The following is a 16,674-nucleotide window of genomic DNA, read 5'->3' as shown; positions in this document are numbered from 1 at the left end:
GGAATGTGGTGACTGGGGGCTTTTCGCAGTAACTTCATTTCAGTGTTAATGAAAGCCTACTTGTGACAATAAAGATTATTATTATTAACAGCGAGCCAGATGAGGAGATGGGCATTGCTTTTGTCAGCACATACATACATGATAAAAATATCATCAAGCAAATCTAAATGGAAAAGCAGGTAGATTCTCTCGATTACTTCTACCGAAAAAGTTGTGAATGAATATTTGAGTTATAATATTTTCTATTTCTAAGAAGTTGATAGCACTCCTGTAACCACAGGACAAGTTAAGAAGAATACCAGAAATAATTCACTACTGCTAGAAGTCATGGAGATGGTACTTTGTGGCAAGACTGCAGGAGTAAACCCGGAATTGAAGCCATATGTTACTCAAGGACTCAAACTATCCGTACAGCCTAATTGTCCCTTCTCGGGAATGAAGGTCACCATTCCGCCATTGTTAAGGGAATGTATCCTAAGCCAACTGCCTAATAGTTATTATAGGAGAGTAAGGATGAAGGAGATAGCCAGATGCTATTTTTGGCGGCCAGGGCTCAATAACATAATTGAGGAGAAGGTGGACATGTGTTCGGCTTGTGCAAAGGTTTGACACCTGTCACAGATCATGTGACATATTGATGATATCATTGGCCGATTGTGCGGGCAAATGGGCAATCTATCCTAACAACTGGCAGAGTAAACATCTTTCCAATAAAGCTCTTGTTTGTTTGTACCTTCGTGGCCTGCAAGTTTATATTTTAAATACACCACAATACTGAAGCACATAAGTGGAAATTGCAGTTGCATTTATCATAAGTTGCCAATCTTCCTTAAACTGCCAGGCGACTGGAAGATTAAAAATGTTAGACCCATTTCAAGAAAAGGATGTTAGAATAAATCCAGCAACCACAGGCCAGCCAGTTTAACCTTGGTGTTGGGAAAGCTTTTACAAACAATAATTTGGGAGAAAATTAAGAGCAACTTGGATTAATTGAAGAAAGCCAGCATGGGTTTTTTCAGGGAAAATCATGCTTAACTGCCTTAATTTTAGTTTTCTGATGAAGTAACAGAGATGGTTGATGAGGTGGAAATGGATTTTCAAACAGATTCAATAAAGTGGGCCAGAACAGACTTGCTTGCAAAATTGAAATCCCTGTGGTCAGAGGGGAAGTGACAGCAAGGAGGCAAAGCTGACTGAGTGAGAGGAAACCGAGTAGTGGTGAATGGTAGTTCTTCCAACTGGAGAATTTTATGCAATGGGGCTTCCCACTGGATGGTACTCAGCCCACTGCTTTTCTTGATTTTCATTAATAACTTAGACTTTGGTTATGCAGGGCACAATTTGAAAAGTAACAGATGATACAAAACCTGAAAGCATTGTGAATTGTAAGGGGCATTGTGATAATGTTCAATAAGTCATGGGCTGGTAAAATGGGCAGATGCATGGTAGATAAAATTTAATGCAGGCAGGTGCAAAATGATGAATTTTGTCCGGAAGAACACAGATTGGCATTATAAACTAAAGGGCACAATTCTAAAGGGAATCAGGAACAGAGAGATCTAAGGGCATGTGTGCACAAATTATTGAAGGTAGCAGGGCAGTTTGAGAATGTGATTTGAAGGACAATTTGGGCTTTATAAATAAAAGTAATAAGGACAATTTGGGCTTTATAAATAAAAGTATAGAGTACAGAAAGAAGGAAATTATGATTAACCTTTCTAAAATACTAGTTTGGCCTCAGCTGAAATATTCAGTCCAATTTTGGGCACTACATTTTAGGAAGGATGTGAAAGTTTACAGAAAAGATTTACATGAATAATTCCAGAATAAGCAATTACCGTTATGTGGATAGTTTGGAGAAGCTGGTTTTGTTCCACTTATAGAAGATAGAGAGATTTGATGGAGACATTGAAAATCCTGAGTAGGTAGAAAGAAATTGTTGCTGTTGGTAGAAGGGTGGTGAAGAAGAGAACAAAGATTTAAAATGATTAGCAAACAAATCAAAGGCAACATGAGGAACAACGGTTTTATGCAGTGAATTTAGTGTGGCCAGTCCACCTACGTGCACATCTATGGGCTGTGGGGGTGAGACCCATACACCATGGGGAGAATGTGAAAACTCCACACGGATAGTGACCTGGGGTCGGGATCGAACCGGAGTCCTTGGCGCCGTGAGACAGCAGTGCTAACCAGTGCGCCACCATGCGGCTCCTTTTATGCAGTGAATGGTTATGATCTGGAATACACTGTCTGAAAGGAACGACGAGGCAAATTCCGCCGTCATTTTCAAGACGGAATTTAAGGGAAAACATTTACTGGGAAGATGGTGGGGGAAAGCAAACAGACTATAATGCACCTGTAGAGAGTTAACAGTTTTGATGGCCTGAAAGGTCTCCTTCTGTGCTGTAACAATTCTATGATTCCATAGCTTCTTTTTTTTTAAAGTATTTTTATTCAGGTTTTGCAGAATTTTTCATAATAAAACAGTAGTAACCATAATAACAAAACAAACTAGAGTGAACATTAACAAAGTTCAAAAAGAGAATATACAATAACAATTAAATAGACAGACCCGCTTCCAACTCCTCACCTAACTCCTCCTCCCACTTGCCCTTGAGCTCCTCCACCGGGTTTCTCCTCCGCCTCCTGTAGTTCCTGGTAGATATCCGACACCCTCTCCTCCCCTACCCAGGTGCCACCCTGTCCTGTATCCTCAGTGGCAGCAGCGTTGGAGAGGTCACAACCTGTTTTTTCAGGCTCGTACTTGCAGATATTTAAAGGCATTTCCTGGCAGAAGATTAAATTTGTCCTCTAGCGTCTTCAAACTGGGAAAGCTTCCGTCTATGAACAGATCTCCCATCCTTCTGATGCCTGCCCTCTGCCAGCCCTGGAACCCACCATCCATCCTACCCGGGACAAACTGTGATTGTTGCATATCGGGGTCCAGACCGACGCTCTCTCCACTCTCTTGTATCTCCTCCACTGTCCCCAGATCCGCAGTGTTGCCACCACCACCGGACATGGTTCCATAGCTTCATATGTGGAAATGGAAAAAACCCTTCCCGTTTGTCTATTCATTGCCTTAATTACGAGATTTATAATTCAGTTGTTTTGTTGCGGAAAATCCAATAAGTTAAAATTGTTCCTTTATTCCCATAGAAGGAAAATTCAATTGGTGAAATGTTAATTTATGTAGAAAGCCTTCTATTTTAATGATTCATTTTTATTTTCAGGATGCTTCTTCGTTACGCATTCTCTCAGCTCAGATCCACTCAAATTGCAACAGTTCACTGCAGTGCACAGACCTCTCCTCGACATATTCTTCAAAAATTGAGCCAGACATGCATGGTTATAAGTTCTAACACTGGTCGTGTATACAGGCCAAGGGATTGTGAACATCTGGTATTGTATTTGAAAGATATTAACCTACCTAGACCAGACAAATGGGGAACCAGCAGTGTTATTGCATTTCTACAGCAGGTTAGGACATTATTAAATTTATTTATTATATGTATTTGCTTTAGTTGCTTTATATTTAATTTTGCTCCGCATTGTAGTAAATTGTTTAAGTATATTGCCATGTCAGCTTTCACTCCCATTTATGGGCTTAAATAAACCTATTGCAGCTTCCTTTGAAACAGTAGATTATCACAACTGTGTAGGACGTGCATGGAATCATACTGAGCAACAGTGGGTATTTTAATTGGTAGAATTCTTTCAAATAAAGGTTTTTCTTTTCAAGTCGTCCTCTTGCCATTATCACTTTTGTAGGCCACAAATGTGTCTGAATCGAGTTGACAAAAAGAAAATTTGGTTTATTGCAAAGCCTTTATATTTACAATATACATCAGATCCCTGCCGGGTCTGCTCTGTCGGTCCTATACCTGGCCGGCTTTATATAGAGCTCAATCATGAATGTCCTCGGGCTCCCCACTCCCTTAGCGGGGTAGCTCGTATTCAGCGAGATTCATGGGGACATTGATTGCTCCAACCCTGTAGGGTTATAGCAGTCACCTTTACTCATTTATGTTGTCCCCTCTCTTTAAACCATCTTATATATCCCATGCTTATTTTTTTAGAGGATGGAAAACTGACATTTTGTTTATTTCAATGTTTTAATTAGTGGATAGGTAAAGTTTTCAGGGCTCCCTAGAACCACAGAAACATTATGGCACAGGAATGGGCCATTCAGCCCATTGTGTTGGCACCAACTGAAAAAACTAGCCATTCATTCTAATCCCACCTTCCAGCACCTGGTCCATAGCCTTGCAGGTTCCAGTACTTTAGGTGCAGATCCAGGTATCTTTTAAATGAGCTAAGGGTTTGTGCCTCAACCACCAAATGGGGCAACAAATTCCAGGCACCTACCACCCTCTGGGTGAAAAAGCTTTTCCCCCCCTGATCCTTCTACTAATCACCATAAATCTGTGCCCCCTGGGAATTGATCTCGCTCGTGGAAACAAGTCTTTCCTATCTACGCTGTCTAGGCCCCTAGTAATTTTGTACACCTCAAACAAGTCACCCCTCAGCCTCTTCTGTTCTGAGGAAAACAACCCTGCTTGCCCAGTCTTCATTTGCCTCATGGTCATCATTTTCAAGCCCTGGCAACATTCTTGTAAACCTCCTCTATACTCTCTTCAGAGCAATTATGTTGTTCCTGTAATGTGGTGACCAAAATTCCAGCTGTAGCCTAACCGGCATTTTATACATTTTCAGCATTATATCTCTGCTTTAGTATACTGTACCTCATTCAATAAAGGAAAGCATTCAATTTATCTTTCTTAGCATCTTATCTACTTGTCCTGCCACCTTCTGGGACCTCTGGATATGCATTCCAAGTTCTCTCATTTCCTCTATCCCTCTCAACAACCTCACGTTTATTTTGTATTCCCTTGCCTTGTTTGCTCTCCTAAAAGGTATCATCTCATATTTTTCTGGATTAAATTACATTTGCCAATTTTACTCCCACTAACCAAACCATTGATATCATTCGGGGGAACCACAACTATTCTTTTCATTATTAACTACATGGCCGATTTCTGTATCATCTGCAAATTTCCCAATAATCCATAAAATAGTATAGAATCCCTCCCATTTTTAAACCCAAATCATTAATATATACCACAAACAGCAAGGGACCCTGCATTGAGCCATGTGGAACACTATTGCAAACTGTTTCCTATTTGCAAAAATATCTGTCAATTATTACCCTTTTGTTTCCTATCATTGAGCCAATTTTCAACCCAACGTGCCGCATTCCCTTGTATCCCGTAGGCTTTTACTTTTCTGACCAGTCTGCCATAAGGGTTGTTGTGAGCTCAGCAATGACATGGTTAATCAGCTGTTATGAGATATAGAAATGCAACCAGGTTACACCTAACTTATGATTTTCACTTCTCCTTGGATGGGCAAAATGGTTATCCAATCCTGTATCCCCTCTCATGACTTAATTTGGAAACTTGTGATTTAAAAATAAATACATTTAGAGTACCCAATTCCTTTCTTCCAATTAAGGGGCAATTGAGCATGGGCAATCCACCTACCCTGCACATCTTTGGGTTGTGGGAGTGAAACCCACGCAAATAGGGAGAATGTGCAAACTCCACACGGACAGTGACCCAGAGCCAGAATTGAACCTGGGACCTTGGTGCTGTGAGGCAGCAGTGCTAACCACTGCGCCGCCATGGTGCCCGATGCAAACTTGTAATTTGGAAAGTGCCTGCCATATTATGCTGGCAGACCATTGTTTTTATTTGGAAGCATAAAGACGATTGGAGTCTTCAGTAATTAAAAAGACCTGAAATTCAGTATTTATTCTGAAGTGATATTGATTATTTAATCAGCATATATCAATATCATCAGTTGGGGGGGGGGGGGGGGGGTGGTAACCTGACTAAATTATCTTGTTTGTAGCTGAAAACCTGGTACAAATGCTGTATATATTTATAACTCCTCTATGTTTGAAAAAAAATTCCTAAGGCACTGACGTACCATGGTTTTTATGATGAAAATTTGGAGTGGGTTGGATTAGAAAATATTCAGATCGTGGCTTCAATGTCAGTAGGTGGTGCTATGGGACGGCACACCCTAACAACAAGATTTACATCTATTGTGAGGATCTGTACAATAAAGTAAGTAGCATAAATGGCTATTTATTCTTTAGTGACATAAGTAAATATAACCTATTTTTCATTAAATTACAGTTATGCATTAATATTAAAACAATAGAGTTATAGTAAAGCAATTACATTAAAAATTATATTTTGAAACCTTGAGCACGTTACTTTCAAAAAATACAATGATGTGTGATGTTTTTCAGCACTGTAAGTACTGTTAAATGGCTTCTTTCTTTACTATGCATTATTATTTGTAACTTTTTTGCTCCTCAGATTAGTGTATTCCACAGTGACTGATGTAACTTGTTAGTCATGTCACTAATTTCCACTTTGCTATTAATTTAAACACGATGCTCTGTCAGGGTACTTTGGACCAATCTTATACACAGTTAGGGTGGCAACAAGAAGGCCAGCAACAACTTGCATTTGTATAGTGCCTTTAGGATGTCTGAGACCCGTACACACATTTGAGATATCTGCACTCATTCAATTTTAGCTTCTTGGACATCCCAATTTTAATTTCCCTATCATCCACCGCCATGTTTTGAGATGCCCTCCACTCTGGAATTCCCTCCCTAACATTTTTTGTCCCTCTATTTTTCTCTTATTTTAGGATCCTCCTTAAAACATTTGCTTTTGATCATCAGTCATGATGACACTTTTTGATGCTCGGTGTCAAATTCTATTCCATAATGCTCCAGTGCCGAATCTTGGGATATTTTGCTATTGTTATGGGCCAGGGTTTAGAGAACTCCAAAGTGTATCATGGAGTTCACCTGACCCACAACTTTTAATAGATTGTGGTATGGGGAGCACACAGCCCACTCTACGGGTTTGGTACAACAGAAATGAAAAGTATTTTTTAAAGCAAAACAATGTTTATTCTATGAATTCAAGTTAATCTTTTTAAAACATACAGTGAACATCTTAGCACCATTAATTCAAATACAAAGAATACGAAACTAAGTAATCCTTACTTTCCTTTTAACATCCATATGACTTAAAAAAACATTTTACAACAGCACATCAGGTTTAAATTCACTACTGAGAACAGTTATAACTCTGAATTCACCAAATGATCAAGAGATAGTCTACATGGTAGAGAGAACAACATTACACATTCTGTGGCAGACTGCAGCTCCAACACTGAAACAAAACCAAAAAAACACAGACACACTCAAGCTTTTCTCAAAGTGAAACTAAAAGCTGACAGACAGCCCAGCTCCACCCACTGACATCACTGCAGTAATGAAACCCATTTCTTAAAGGTACATCCACTACAGTTATTCTATAAAAATACCCATTTCTTAAAGGTACTCTCACATGACACTATGTTAAAAGCACTAAATAAATGCAGTTGTTGACCCCCTTGGACCTAATTGTATAGTGCAGAAGCTCTGAAAGGAAACCTTTGCTGTCTTGCAACCTCAACCTCTTACACTAGGACTGGTGTCCACAGGAGAGACATGAGTGGGCAAAAACTTGACAGATGGAATGTGATGATGAAGAAAATGTGAAGTTCTTCAATTTGGAAGGAAGAATAAAGGAGCTGAATATTATTTAAATTGAGAAAGTCTTCAGAAAGCTGCAGCACAGAGGGATTGGGGTCCTCATGTATAAATCACAAAGAGTTAACGGGCAAGTGCAGCAGGCAATAAGGAAGGCAAATGGAATGTTGGCCTTTATTTCAAAGGAAATGGAGTATAAAAATAAAAAAGTATTGCTAAAACTATATCTGCAAGATACCAGTTAGACCACACCTAGAGTACCATGAGCAGTTTGGTCCCATTATCTAAAGAAAGATATACTGGAACTGGAGGCAGTCCAGAAAAGGTTCACTGGATTGATCCTGGATATGGAGGGATTTTCTTATGAGGAGAGGTTAAGTAGATTGGACCAAATAGATACAAAAGTTATAACAGCCATGATAACAAAAAAAGTAAAGAGAATATACAAGCGTAATCAGGTTCACATAGCAACATCCTTACACTCTAGGTACAACTTTATTGTCAGGAATGGAATCCGGCAAGTGCAGATATATCCTGCTGCACAGCCGAGGAGGAGCATTGGAGGAGCTTGGTGTGGTCAACTTCGTTGAAGACTATAGACAGATTGAATATGGTGTGGAGGAAGACTTACCATGTCACATTTGCATAGAATATCATTTGTGACTTTTATAAGAATGGTTTAAGTATTGTGGTTTATAGTCTCGGTGAGCTGGGTATGACCTCCCATGTCCAGTCCCATTGCCTGTTGTATTTTCCAAGGCCCAGGTGGTGGCTGTTGAAGTGGCTGCTGATCATCCGAGTCTTCAAAGAAAGACACACAAATAGCTCCCTTAAGAGGTAGAGAAACCTGACTAAAGGTTTAGAAGACAGCAGAAATTTAGATTTTGATGCTGGAAGCACCACTGCAATCTCAATGAGAAAGGATCATCTGATCCAGTGAGCTGCAGCTGAGTACCCCTTTTAAGCTGCTTTGAGAACTTTTCTATAGCAATCCTGTGAGGCTGGCTCGAGGCAACTTGAAAAAAGTTAAACGGGAACAGGTATGGTGTTGGTTTGGTCGGACTTTGACCTTTTAATTATGATTCCATCTGCCTTGTTTGGGTGCCTGACATGCAGCCACAAACAGGGAAGCTAAAATTGTGACTGTTTGGGAAGATGCGAGCAGCCAGAGGTGCAAATAAGTCCCTGTTTTCATTATTCCTCCTGGATGTCGGGAGGTGGGGGAAGGTAGGTGATTAAAATAGGCCCTGCAGATTTTTTAATGGAAAATGAAACAAAGTGTTGTAACCACTATGTCTCTTGTCACAGTTCAGGAAATGCAAGTATTTATTTGATTTCAGCTACCCTGATAGAGAGCAACTGCAGGCGATCTACAGTGCATATCTACAGCCTGTGTTGCATAGGAATCTAAAGGGCCACCCGACCTGGACATGTCCCGCAAGAATACACCAGCTGGCTGGTTCCCTGGTACAAGTCTATGAACAGGTATGCTCCATTGAAGTTGATATTTCTGACTTAATACTGGATGTTATGTGCTGTTTTCATATTATTATGGAGGATTTTCTTTTAAATTAAAAAATAAATAAATTTAGAGTATCCAATTATTTTTTTTTCCAATTAAGGGGCAATTCAGCCTGGCCAATCCACCTACTCGACACATCTTTTGGTTTGTGGGGATGAGACCCACGCAGACATGGGGAGAATGTGCAAACTCCACACGGACAGTGACCCAGGGATCGAACCTGGGACCTCTTTGCCGTGAGACAGCAGTGCCAACCACTGCGCAGCCGTGCTGACCCCGTGAATTTTCTTTTAAATTATGATGGTTTCCTGAAATGACTTTTGGGCAAATGGGTGGCGGTGGATGGTGGTGGTGTTACAGAAGACTGGGCGGCGACCTATCCCACCAGGCCATGTTCCAATTCTGTTCCTGCTTCTGAAATCACTTCTTTTGAACAATGATATGATTTGCCCCAAAAGGATTACGTATAACCAAGTAAGGAAAGATTTGGGGTTTTGGATTAGGATTCCGACATGGGAGTGAATGGGATACTGACTCCACACTCTGTTGGGGGAACAAATCCAGCAGTGATTCGCCGTGAACTTGTAAATTAGTGGCCAGAGGGCATGCTGAATTTCCAATTAGGGATGATGGGTGGGTTCTTGAAGCTGGAGGGCCATCGGGAAGTCCTCCAGCACTGAAGTAGCTGCATGCAACCTATCGCTGCAGGTAAGAGCGAGAACGTGCATCTTCCTTGGTTTTTATTTTAGAAAATATTTTATTGAAGCATTTGTAATTTTCACAGTTTAACACATTAACCTTTCTTAAACAGCCGCGTGGGCTGACACATGTAAAACAAAAACCTAAAAAAAAATAATGTCCCCAACTGCTCGCGCCCTATTACCTAACTACCAGTATACACCGCCATGCCTCCTATTTTCTTCCCCCCCCCTCCCCTTACTGATGAGCTCAATTTTCTTTGAAGAAGTTGATGAATGGTTGCCATCTCTGGGCGAACTCCTGAGTTGATCCTCAAGGAGAACTTGATTTTTTCTAGGCTGAGAACCCTGCCATATCGCTGGTCTTCCTTGTTTTTAAAATGTGTTATTTCTCTGTATAATATTTGAAAGAACATTTTGAAAATAATATGGTAGTTCTGCGGTTGACCATCACATTGGCGACTGCTTAATAAAGAAAAGAACACAAAGAAATATTACAGCACAAGAACAGGCCCTCCAAGCCTGCGCCGATCCAGATCCTCTATCTAAAACTGTCACCTATTTTCTAAGGATGTGTATCCCTCTGCTCCCTGCCCATTCATGTATCTGTCTAGATACATCTTAAATGATGCTATCATGCCAGCCTCTACCACCTCCGCCGGCAATGTGTTCCAGTCACCCACCACCCTCTGCATAAAGAACTTTCCACGCATATCTCCCTTAAACTTTTCTCCTCTCACCTTGAACTCGTGACCCCTAGTAATTGAGTCCCCCACTCCCTTGTTCTCCCAATGCCTTTGTTCTGATTAAGACTGTTGGAAACTATTAACACAGACACTCTCCTTCTTGAGGTCTTCAGCATGATGGCAAAAAACCTTGAAAAATCTCACAACATTACCTTCCAGTAGTTTTTAAGAAAACTTTCTAACATTTGGTTAATGAACTGATTCCTGTTCTTTGTAGGTTCGAACAAAATTTAAAGTGGATGACAATAGTCATTATCTATTTACACCTTGTATTCTTACTCAGTGGGTACTTGGATTGTTCCGATATGATCTTGAGGAAGGTAAGATTCTCATTATCTAAAATTCATGCCCTTTTTGCTCTTTCTTTTCTTTCCATCTGTACTTCACAGTGCAATTAATATATTTATACTTCTAATTACCAACAAAACACCGAACAATCAAGGATAACCAGAGACATTTCTGTCTGCTTCTTACTTTAAATGCATTTTCAAAGTGAGGATGAGGAAACACGCTCAATCCATAAACCTTTTTTTTAGCCAAGAAACAGATACTTTGGGCGGGTTCTCTATCCCGCCTGCCGTCGGGATTCTCTGTTTCGCCGAAAGGTCAATGGGGTTTCCCATTGTGGGGCAACCCCACGCCGTTGGGAAACCCCCGGCTGCCAGCAAAATAGAGAATCCCGACGGCAGAGAATTCAGCACCCTGTCTCAGTACCCCTCTCACTGCCTTAGATTTTAAATGCATTTTGTAACGTTTCACAACAACCAACAAGATGCATGATAATTGAACGATAATTTTGGATAAAAAATTCAGCTAGGGACTGAGATAAGCATACTAGCTTTAATGTCCCTGATGCAGCTTTGGAAACTGTACAAGTTCAAACTTCACTGAATAGATTTATCACACTGGGTGAAAATATCAAGTTCAAGTTCAGGTTGTAGGGTAAGGTTGAGGCATTCAAGTACAAACTTGGACATCAGAAATTTAGCTTACTACAGACAATAGTGAAAGAGAAATGTTTTACTGTAAGAGCATTTTAAGAAATTTCCTTGATCCATAACAAGCTGTGCTGATGAAAATTGATAGCAAAATAAATTTTGAATTATTGATAGAATCCCCATGGTGCAGAAGGAGACCATTCAGCCCATTGAGTCTGTACTGACCCTCTGAAGAAGCATGCTCATTCGGCCTATCCTCATAGTCCCGCACATTGATCATGGCGAATCCACCCAACCTTCACATCTTTGGCTTGTGGGAGGAAATTGGAGCACCCTGAGAAAACCAACAGACACTAGGAGTGCGTGCAGACTCCACACAGACAATCAGCCAAGACCAGAATTGAACCCAGGTTCCTGGCGCTGTGAGGCAGCAGTGCTGACCACTACGCCATTGTGCCACCTGATGTACCAGTTTACAGTGTGTAAAGTAGATGTAAAATTCTGACCAACAATCGTGACAACACTGTGAACAAGTCTGCCACCTATCTGGTTTGACCTACATGTGGCACAACTCACAATATGTGGATGACCTTTAATGCTGTCGGAGGCAAACTAGCAAACCAGTTAATTATACAGATCAGTGAATACAAAGAAAGTTCATCCCAACTAGACATGAGAAATAAATCTGGAGATTTTTCAAGAAAGCTCATATGTTGCATTTCTTTGACTGAATTTCCTAATCTACGGTTGCCTGACTGTAGAAATGATTACATTTTTCGAGATTCATTGTCTCAGTAGCGTTTGGAAAATTGCTGATTGGACGTACCCCGGATGATGCGCTTAGGATCCCTCAGAAGTGCCAATGCCCTTCTTCCTTCCCACTGTTTACCCAGAGTTGGGAAAGTAGTGGGCCAGATATTTTACTTCCGACTTCCGCTGCCCACCATATGATGGTGGCAGAGGCGAAAAGAGGCCCTTAAGTATTCTTTAATCTGCAACTTAAGGGTCTCAATGGGTCTAAGGGTGAGTGGGCTGGCTGAAACCTTACCTGTTCAATGACAGCTGGGGTGATACGGTAAGGCAGTGGGTTGGACACCCATTTTATTTTACATGCCCCCTTCCATGCCCCCTGTTTTACATTCCCTCTGCATTCAAATATGCTGGAGGACCATAAAATCCACCCCCGTACCCCCCCCCGCATTGTCTACTTTCTCAAAATCTAAATCCCAGCCTATAGTTTGAACCTTGTTGTATTTCTGTTAACAATTGTATTTGAAATTGAACATTCATGCTTTATAAATGTGTTACATTAATACTTCAACTTAAGGTTAAATAATGTTTATAGGTGTGTCACAGCAATCAGTGAATCATGTTCTTGAAGTTGTTGCTTATGAGGCTCATCGCTTATTTCGTGACCGTATCGTGGGATCCAAAAACCTACTTGCATTTGACAACATTTTAATATCAGTCTTCCGAGGTGACTGGGGCTCAGATTTACTGGATAATATGACAGGTAACTTTATTTTGCAATTCTTTAATTTTCCAGCTAGATTATAGGTATTAAAATACTGAAGAGAAGAATTTGGGGCAAATGCACCATTTGTCTACTACTAACCAACAGTGTAATTTCAGGGCCAAGGATTTTGCATAATATTATTTAGTAGATAAGTCTACTGAACAATGTTTACCCTTTATATTGTATTGCATCCTGTAAGGTTCTATTTTTAATATTCATCTTCCTCATCCACACTAAACTGAATAAATGGGGGTTATTGTTGGATATTTCATTTGCAAGATTCACTTTATTTTGTTTTGTTGTGAACCAAAATATTGGCCCATAACTTCCTGGTTCCCCATTGTTGCATTTTGGGAGTACCCTAATGATGCGCTGGGAAATTCTACTCGGAAGAGGAAATTTCCACGTAAGGATTTACCCAGTAATTGTCCAGAAGGGCTAACTTCCTCTGGACAATTGGATTGGACTGAGACCATCCGACAAAGCAATTTCAATCGCGAAATTTGGATGGTTCTGCCAGTTTTATCCTGACAGTTACTCTGAAAGAGCTAGAAGGATAAAAATCACTTCTATCTCCAGAGTAACTATTTAATCAACCCAGACCAAGTCCCACACGGGACACCCTGTACACCTACGACCCTCCTCCCCCCACCAAGGGATCTCCCACTCTACCCCCAACCCAGACACCCCAGGAGACCCCCACATCTTCCACCCAGCCAAGCAATCCCCCCGGCCCAGCTCAACCTGATCCGACACTGGATGCTCCCTTCCCCTCCCAACTCTGACCTCGATCGCTCCTCTTCCCCACCCACCATCGATAGATCCGACTTTAATAAACTCAAATTTAGAGGATAACATTTTACGTTCTTACTAACTGGAATATACATTTGAATATTTATGCATAATAACTATTACTACAGGATGTTTGATTATAAATGTAACCCCACCTTGGACATTATAAACTGAGGACAGAAATTCAGTGGCTTTGAGCTGTCATCTCAATTCTAACTTCAACAGGAACAAATAGTTGTATATATTGTATAATAAAGATAACATTTTTTGCATCATAGTGGAAGGCTCTGTTTAAACTTATGGACCTTTTTATGTGTGACTGTTTCCCAAAAAAGGTTTGGGAAAAACAGTCATTTTTCAGTGCATTTGCTTCGTGTCTAATCTGTAAGCAAAATACTTTTGTAATTTTTTTTTCAAAGCTTGTTTGAACTGAAAATCCAAATTATTTCTTCTTGCAGATTTGTTTTATGTAACTTGGGGAGCTAGACATGAAGCTGGATCTGTGACTGCTCCTGATCAACCTTTACCTCCATATGGAAAGATGTTGGGAAAGTTAAGTTCTTCTGATTTGAAAGAAGTTATCCAAAAGGTACTATTTTCTCCAAATGCACCTGTTATAGTGTGTTATTATTATGCATCTTCTTGTTATAATCCATTGCTGATGTCATCATTAAGTTCTGTGCCGTCATTAGTTGTGTCCTGTGTGTATTCGTATTAAATTGTCATTAGTTCTTTTAGTATTCTGTTGCTGTTATTTTGACGTTTAGCTGGCTGCTCCCATTTGAGAGTCCATACTATATTCTAAACTTTGCTATTTTTATATATTAAAGAAAATTAACTTTATTTATTAACTTTATTAGCAACATGTTTCGACTACCCTTTTGTGATCAAGCTGACACATCTGTTTCGCGACGAGAATAAAAAAATTGAGTTTCAGTACGTTCAATACCAAGTTTGCTAAGTTTACTGACGGAAGAAAGTTAGCAGCACCATGGCTATGTTTGGGTTGATCAGTGAGTTTGTGGAAGAGAACAAGAACTGGACTGAATATGTGGAAAGGTTGAAACATTTTTTCTTGGCAAATGCGATTGCAGACGCCGGCAGAAAGTGCTCTATTCTCCTGAATATGTGGACTGAAGACTAGTGAGAAATTTAGCTATGCCCCGGAAACCAGGGAACATTTTATTTGCGGATTTAGTTACGCTCGTTCAGAATCAGCATCCTTAGCCCTCCGTAATTGTACAACGTTTAAAATTCCACAGTCATTTTCCGAAGACGGGGCAGTCTGCAGCTAACTTTGAGTTGTACCAGCTCTCTGAACATTGCGAGTTTGGGACAGTTTTGTAAGACGTGCTTTGGTATGGACTAGTTTGTGACATTAACGAGGACTGCATTCAGCAATGTTTGCTTGGAGAAGCCACACTTACTTTGAAAAAGCTCTAGAGATTTCTTTGCACATTGAAATGGTTGCAAATAATGCAAAAACAATTCAGAAGGCCAATGGCAGTGCGCAGGCAGGTACACTGCATGAAGTAGAAAAAGAAGCTGCAAGTAAAAAGGTGAAGACAATGGAGTGTTTTAGATGTGGAGGGTAAAACTATGCGAATCATTGTAACTTCATGGATGCTGTTTGTCACCAGTGCAACAAGAAGGGGATTTGCAAAGAAGTGCCAGGGTGTTAAGAGAAAGTCGAAGGTTGAGCAGGGAATTGCAAATGCAAAGAAGCCTCAGTCGACGGTGCATCGCTTGGAAAGCTCAGACCAGAGAAAGGAGCCCAATTATGACATATTTATTATGAGTGAGGAGCGTGCAGACCCTATTTATGTGACAGTTGATGTCGATGGACAGAAAACCAATATGGAGCCTTTGCATCATGCGACCTTCAGGAAGATTTGGGGCTCTAAGCAGGCACCGCCGCTTACTCAGGCAGGAATCATCCTTTGGATGTACACTGGCAAGACAATACTATTGCTTGAAGTGTTATATAATATAACAGCTAAGGAACAAAAGTACGGCTCCTGATAGCAAAAGGGCATGGGCCTAGCCTACCAGGGTGTTACTGGCTCAGGCAATTTCAGTTGAACTGGGGTGAAATAAAGTACACAAAGTGACAGAGGGCGTCATTCCTCATTCTTCAAATTCGGCTAGGGTCTTGAGCTCTGGCATCACTCCAACAGGTTGTGCCCGGTCACACCAGTTGTGCTCAGGTTTGACCTGTAATAAAGCAGATGGGAAGAATTTAGATAGAAGTTATGCCATGTTCATAAAGGGTAGGTCGTGCCTAACTAATTTAGTGCAATTTTTTGAGGACATTACCAGTGCAGTAGATAACGGGGAGCCAATGGATGTGGTATATCTGGATTTCCAGAAAGCTTTTGACAAGGTGCCACACAAAAGGTCGCTGCATAAGATAAAGATGCATGGCATTAAGGGTAAAGTAGTAGCATGGATAGAGGATTGGTTAATTAATAGAAAGCAAAGAGCGGGGATTAATGGGTGTTTCTCTGGTTGGCAATCAGTAGCTAGTGGTGTCTCTCAGGGATCCGTGTTGGGCCCACAATTGTTCACAATTTACATAGATGATTTGGAGTTGGGGACCAAGGGCAATGTGTCCAAGTTTGCAGATGACACTAAGATGAGTGGTAAAGCGAAAAGTGCAGAGGATACTGGAAGTCTGCAGAGGGATTTGGATAGGTTCAGTGAATGGGCTCGGGTCTGGCAGATGGAATACAATGTTGACAAATGTGAGGTTATCCATTTTTGTAGGAATAACAGCAAACGGGATTATTATTTAAACCATAAAATATTAAAGCATGCCGCTGTGCAGAGAGACCTGGG

General features: G+C 40.6%; 1 protein-coding gene across 2 annotated transcripts in view; it reads left to right on the top strand.

Moving 5' to 3' along the window:
• The window catches only part of LOC119977114 (cytoplasmic dynein 2 heavy chain 1), a 734,352-nt gene that overhangs the window by 231,927 nt on the left and 485,751 nt on the right, over nt 1–16,674 (top strand). For both annotated transcript variants that reach the window (XM_038817726.1, XM_038817724.1), the window contains exons 43-48: nt 3,234–3,480; nt 5,980–6,131; nt 8,965–9,109; nt 10,808–10,910; nt 12,874–13,041; nt 14,295–14,425. In XM_038817726.1, coding sequence (XP_038673654.1) covers nt 3,234–3,480; nt 5,980–6,131; nt 8,965–9,109; nt 10,808–10,910; nt 12,874–13,041; nt 14,295–14,425 — 946 coding nt within the window. The remainder of the gene's footprint in view (nt 1–3,233; nt 3,481–5,979; nt 6,132–8,964; nt 9,110–10,807; nt 10,911–12,873; nt 13,042–14,294; nt 14,426–16,674) is intronic.

The sequence above is a fragment of the Scyliorhinus canicula genome, chromosome 14 (genome assembly GCF_902713615.1).
Source record: "Scyliorhinus canicula chromosome 14, sScyCan1.1, whole genome shotgun sequence".
Lineage (NCBI taxonomy): Eukaryota > Metazoa > Chordata > Chondrichthyes > Carcharhiniformes > Scyliorhinidae > Scyliorhinus > Scyliorhinus canicula.
Note: the sequence above shows the minus strand (reverse complement) of the source record. Positions and strands in the feature narration are given on the sequence as shown.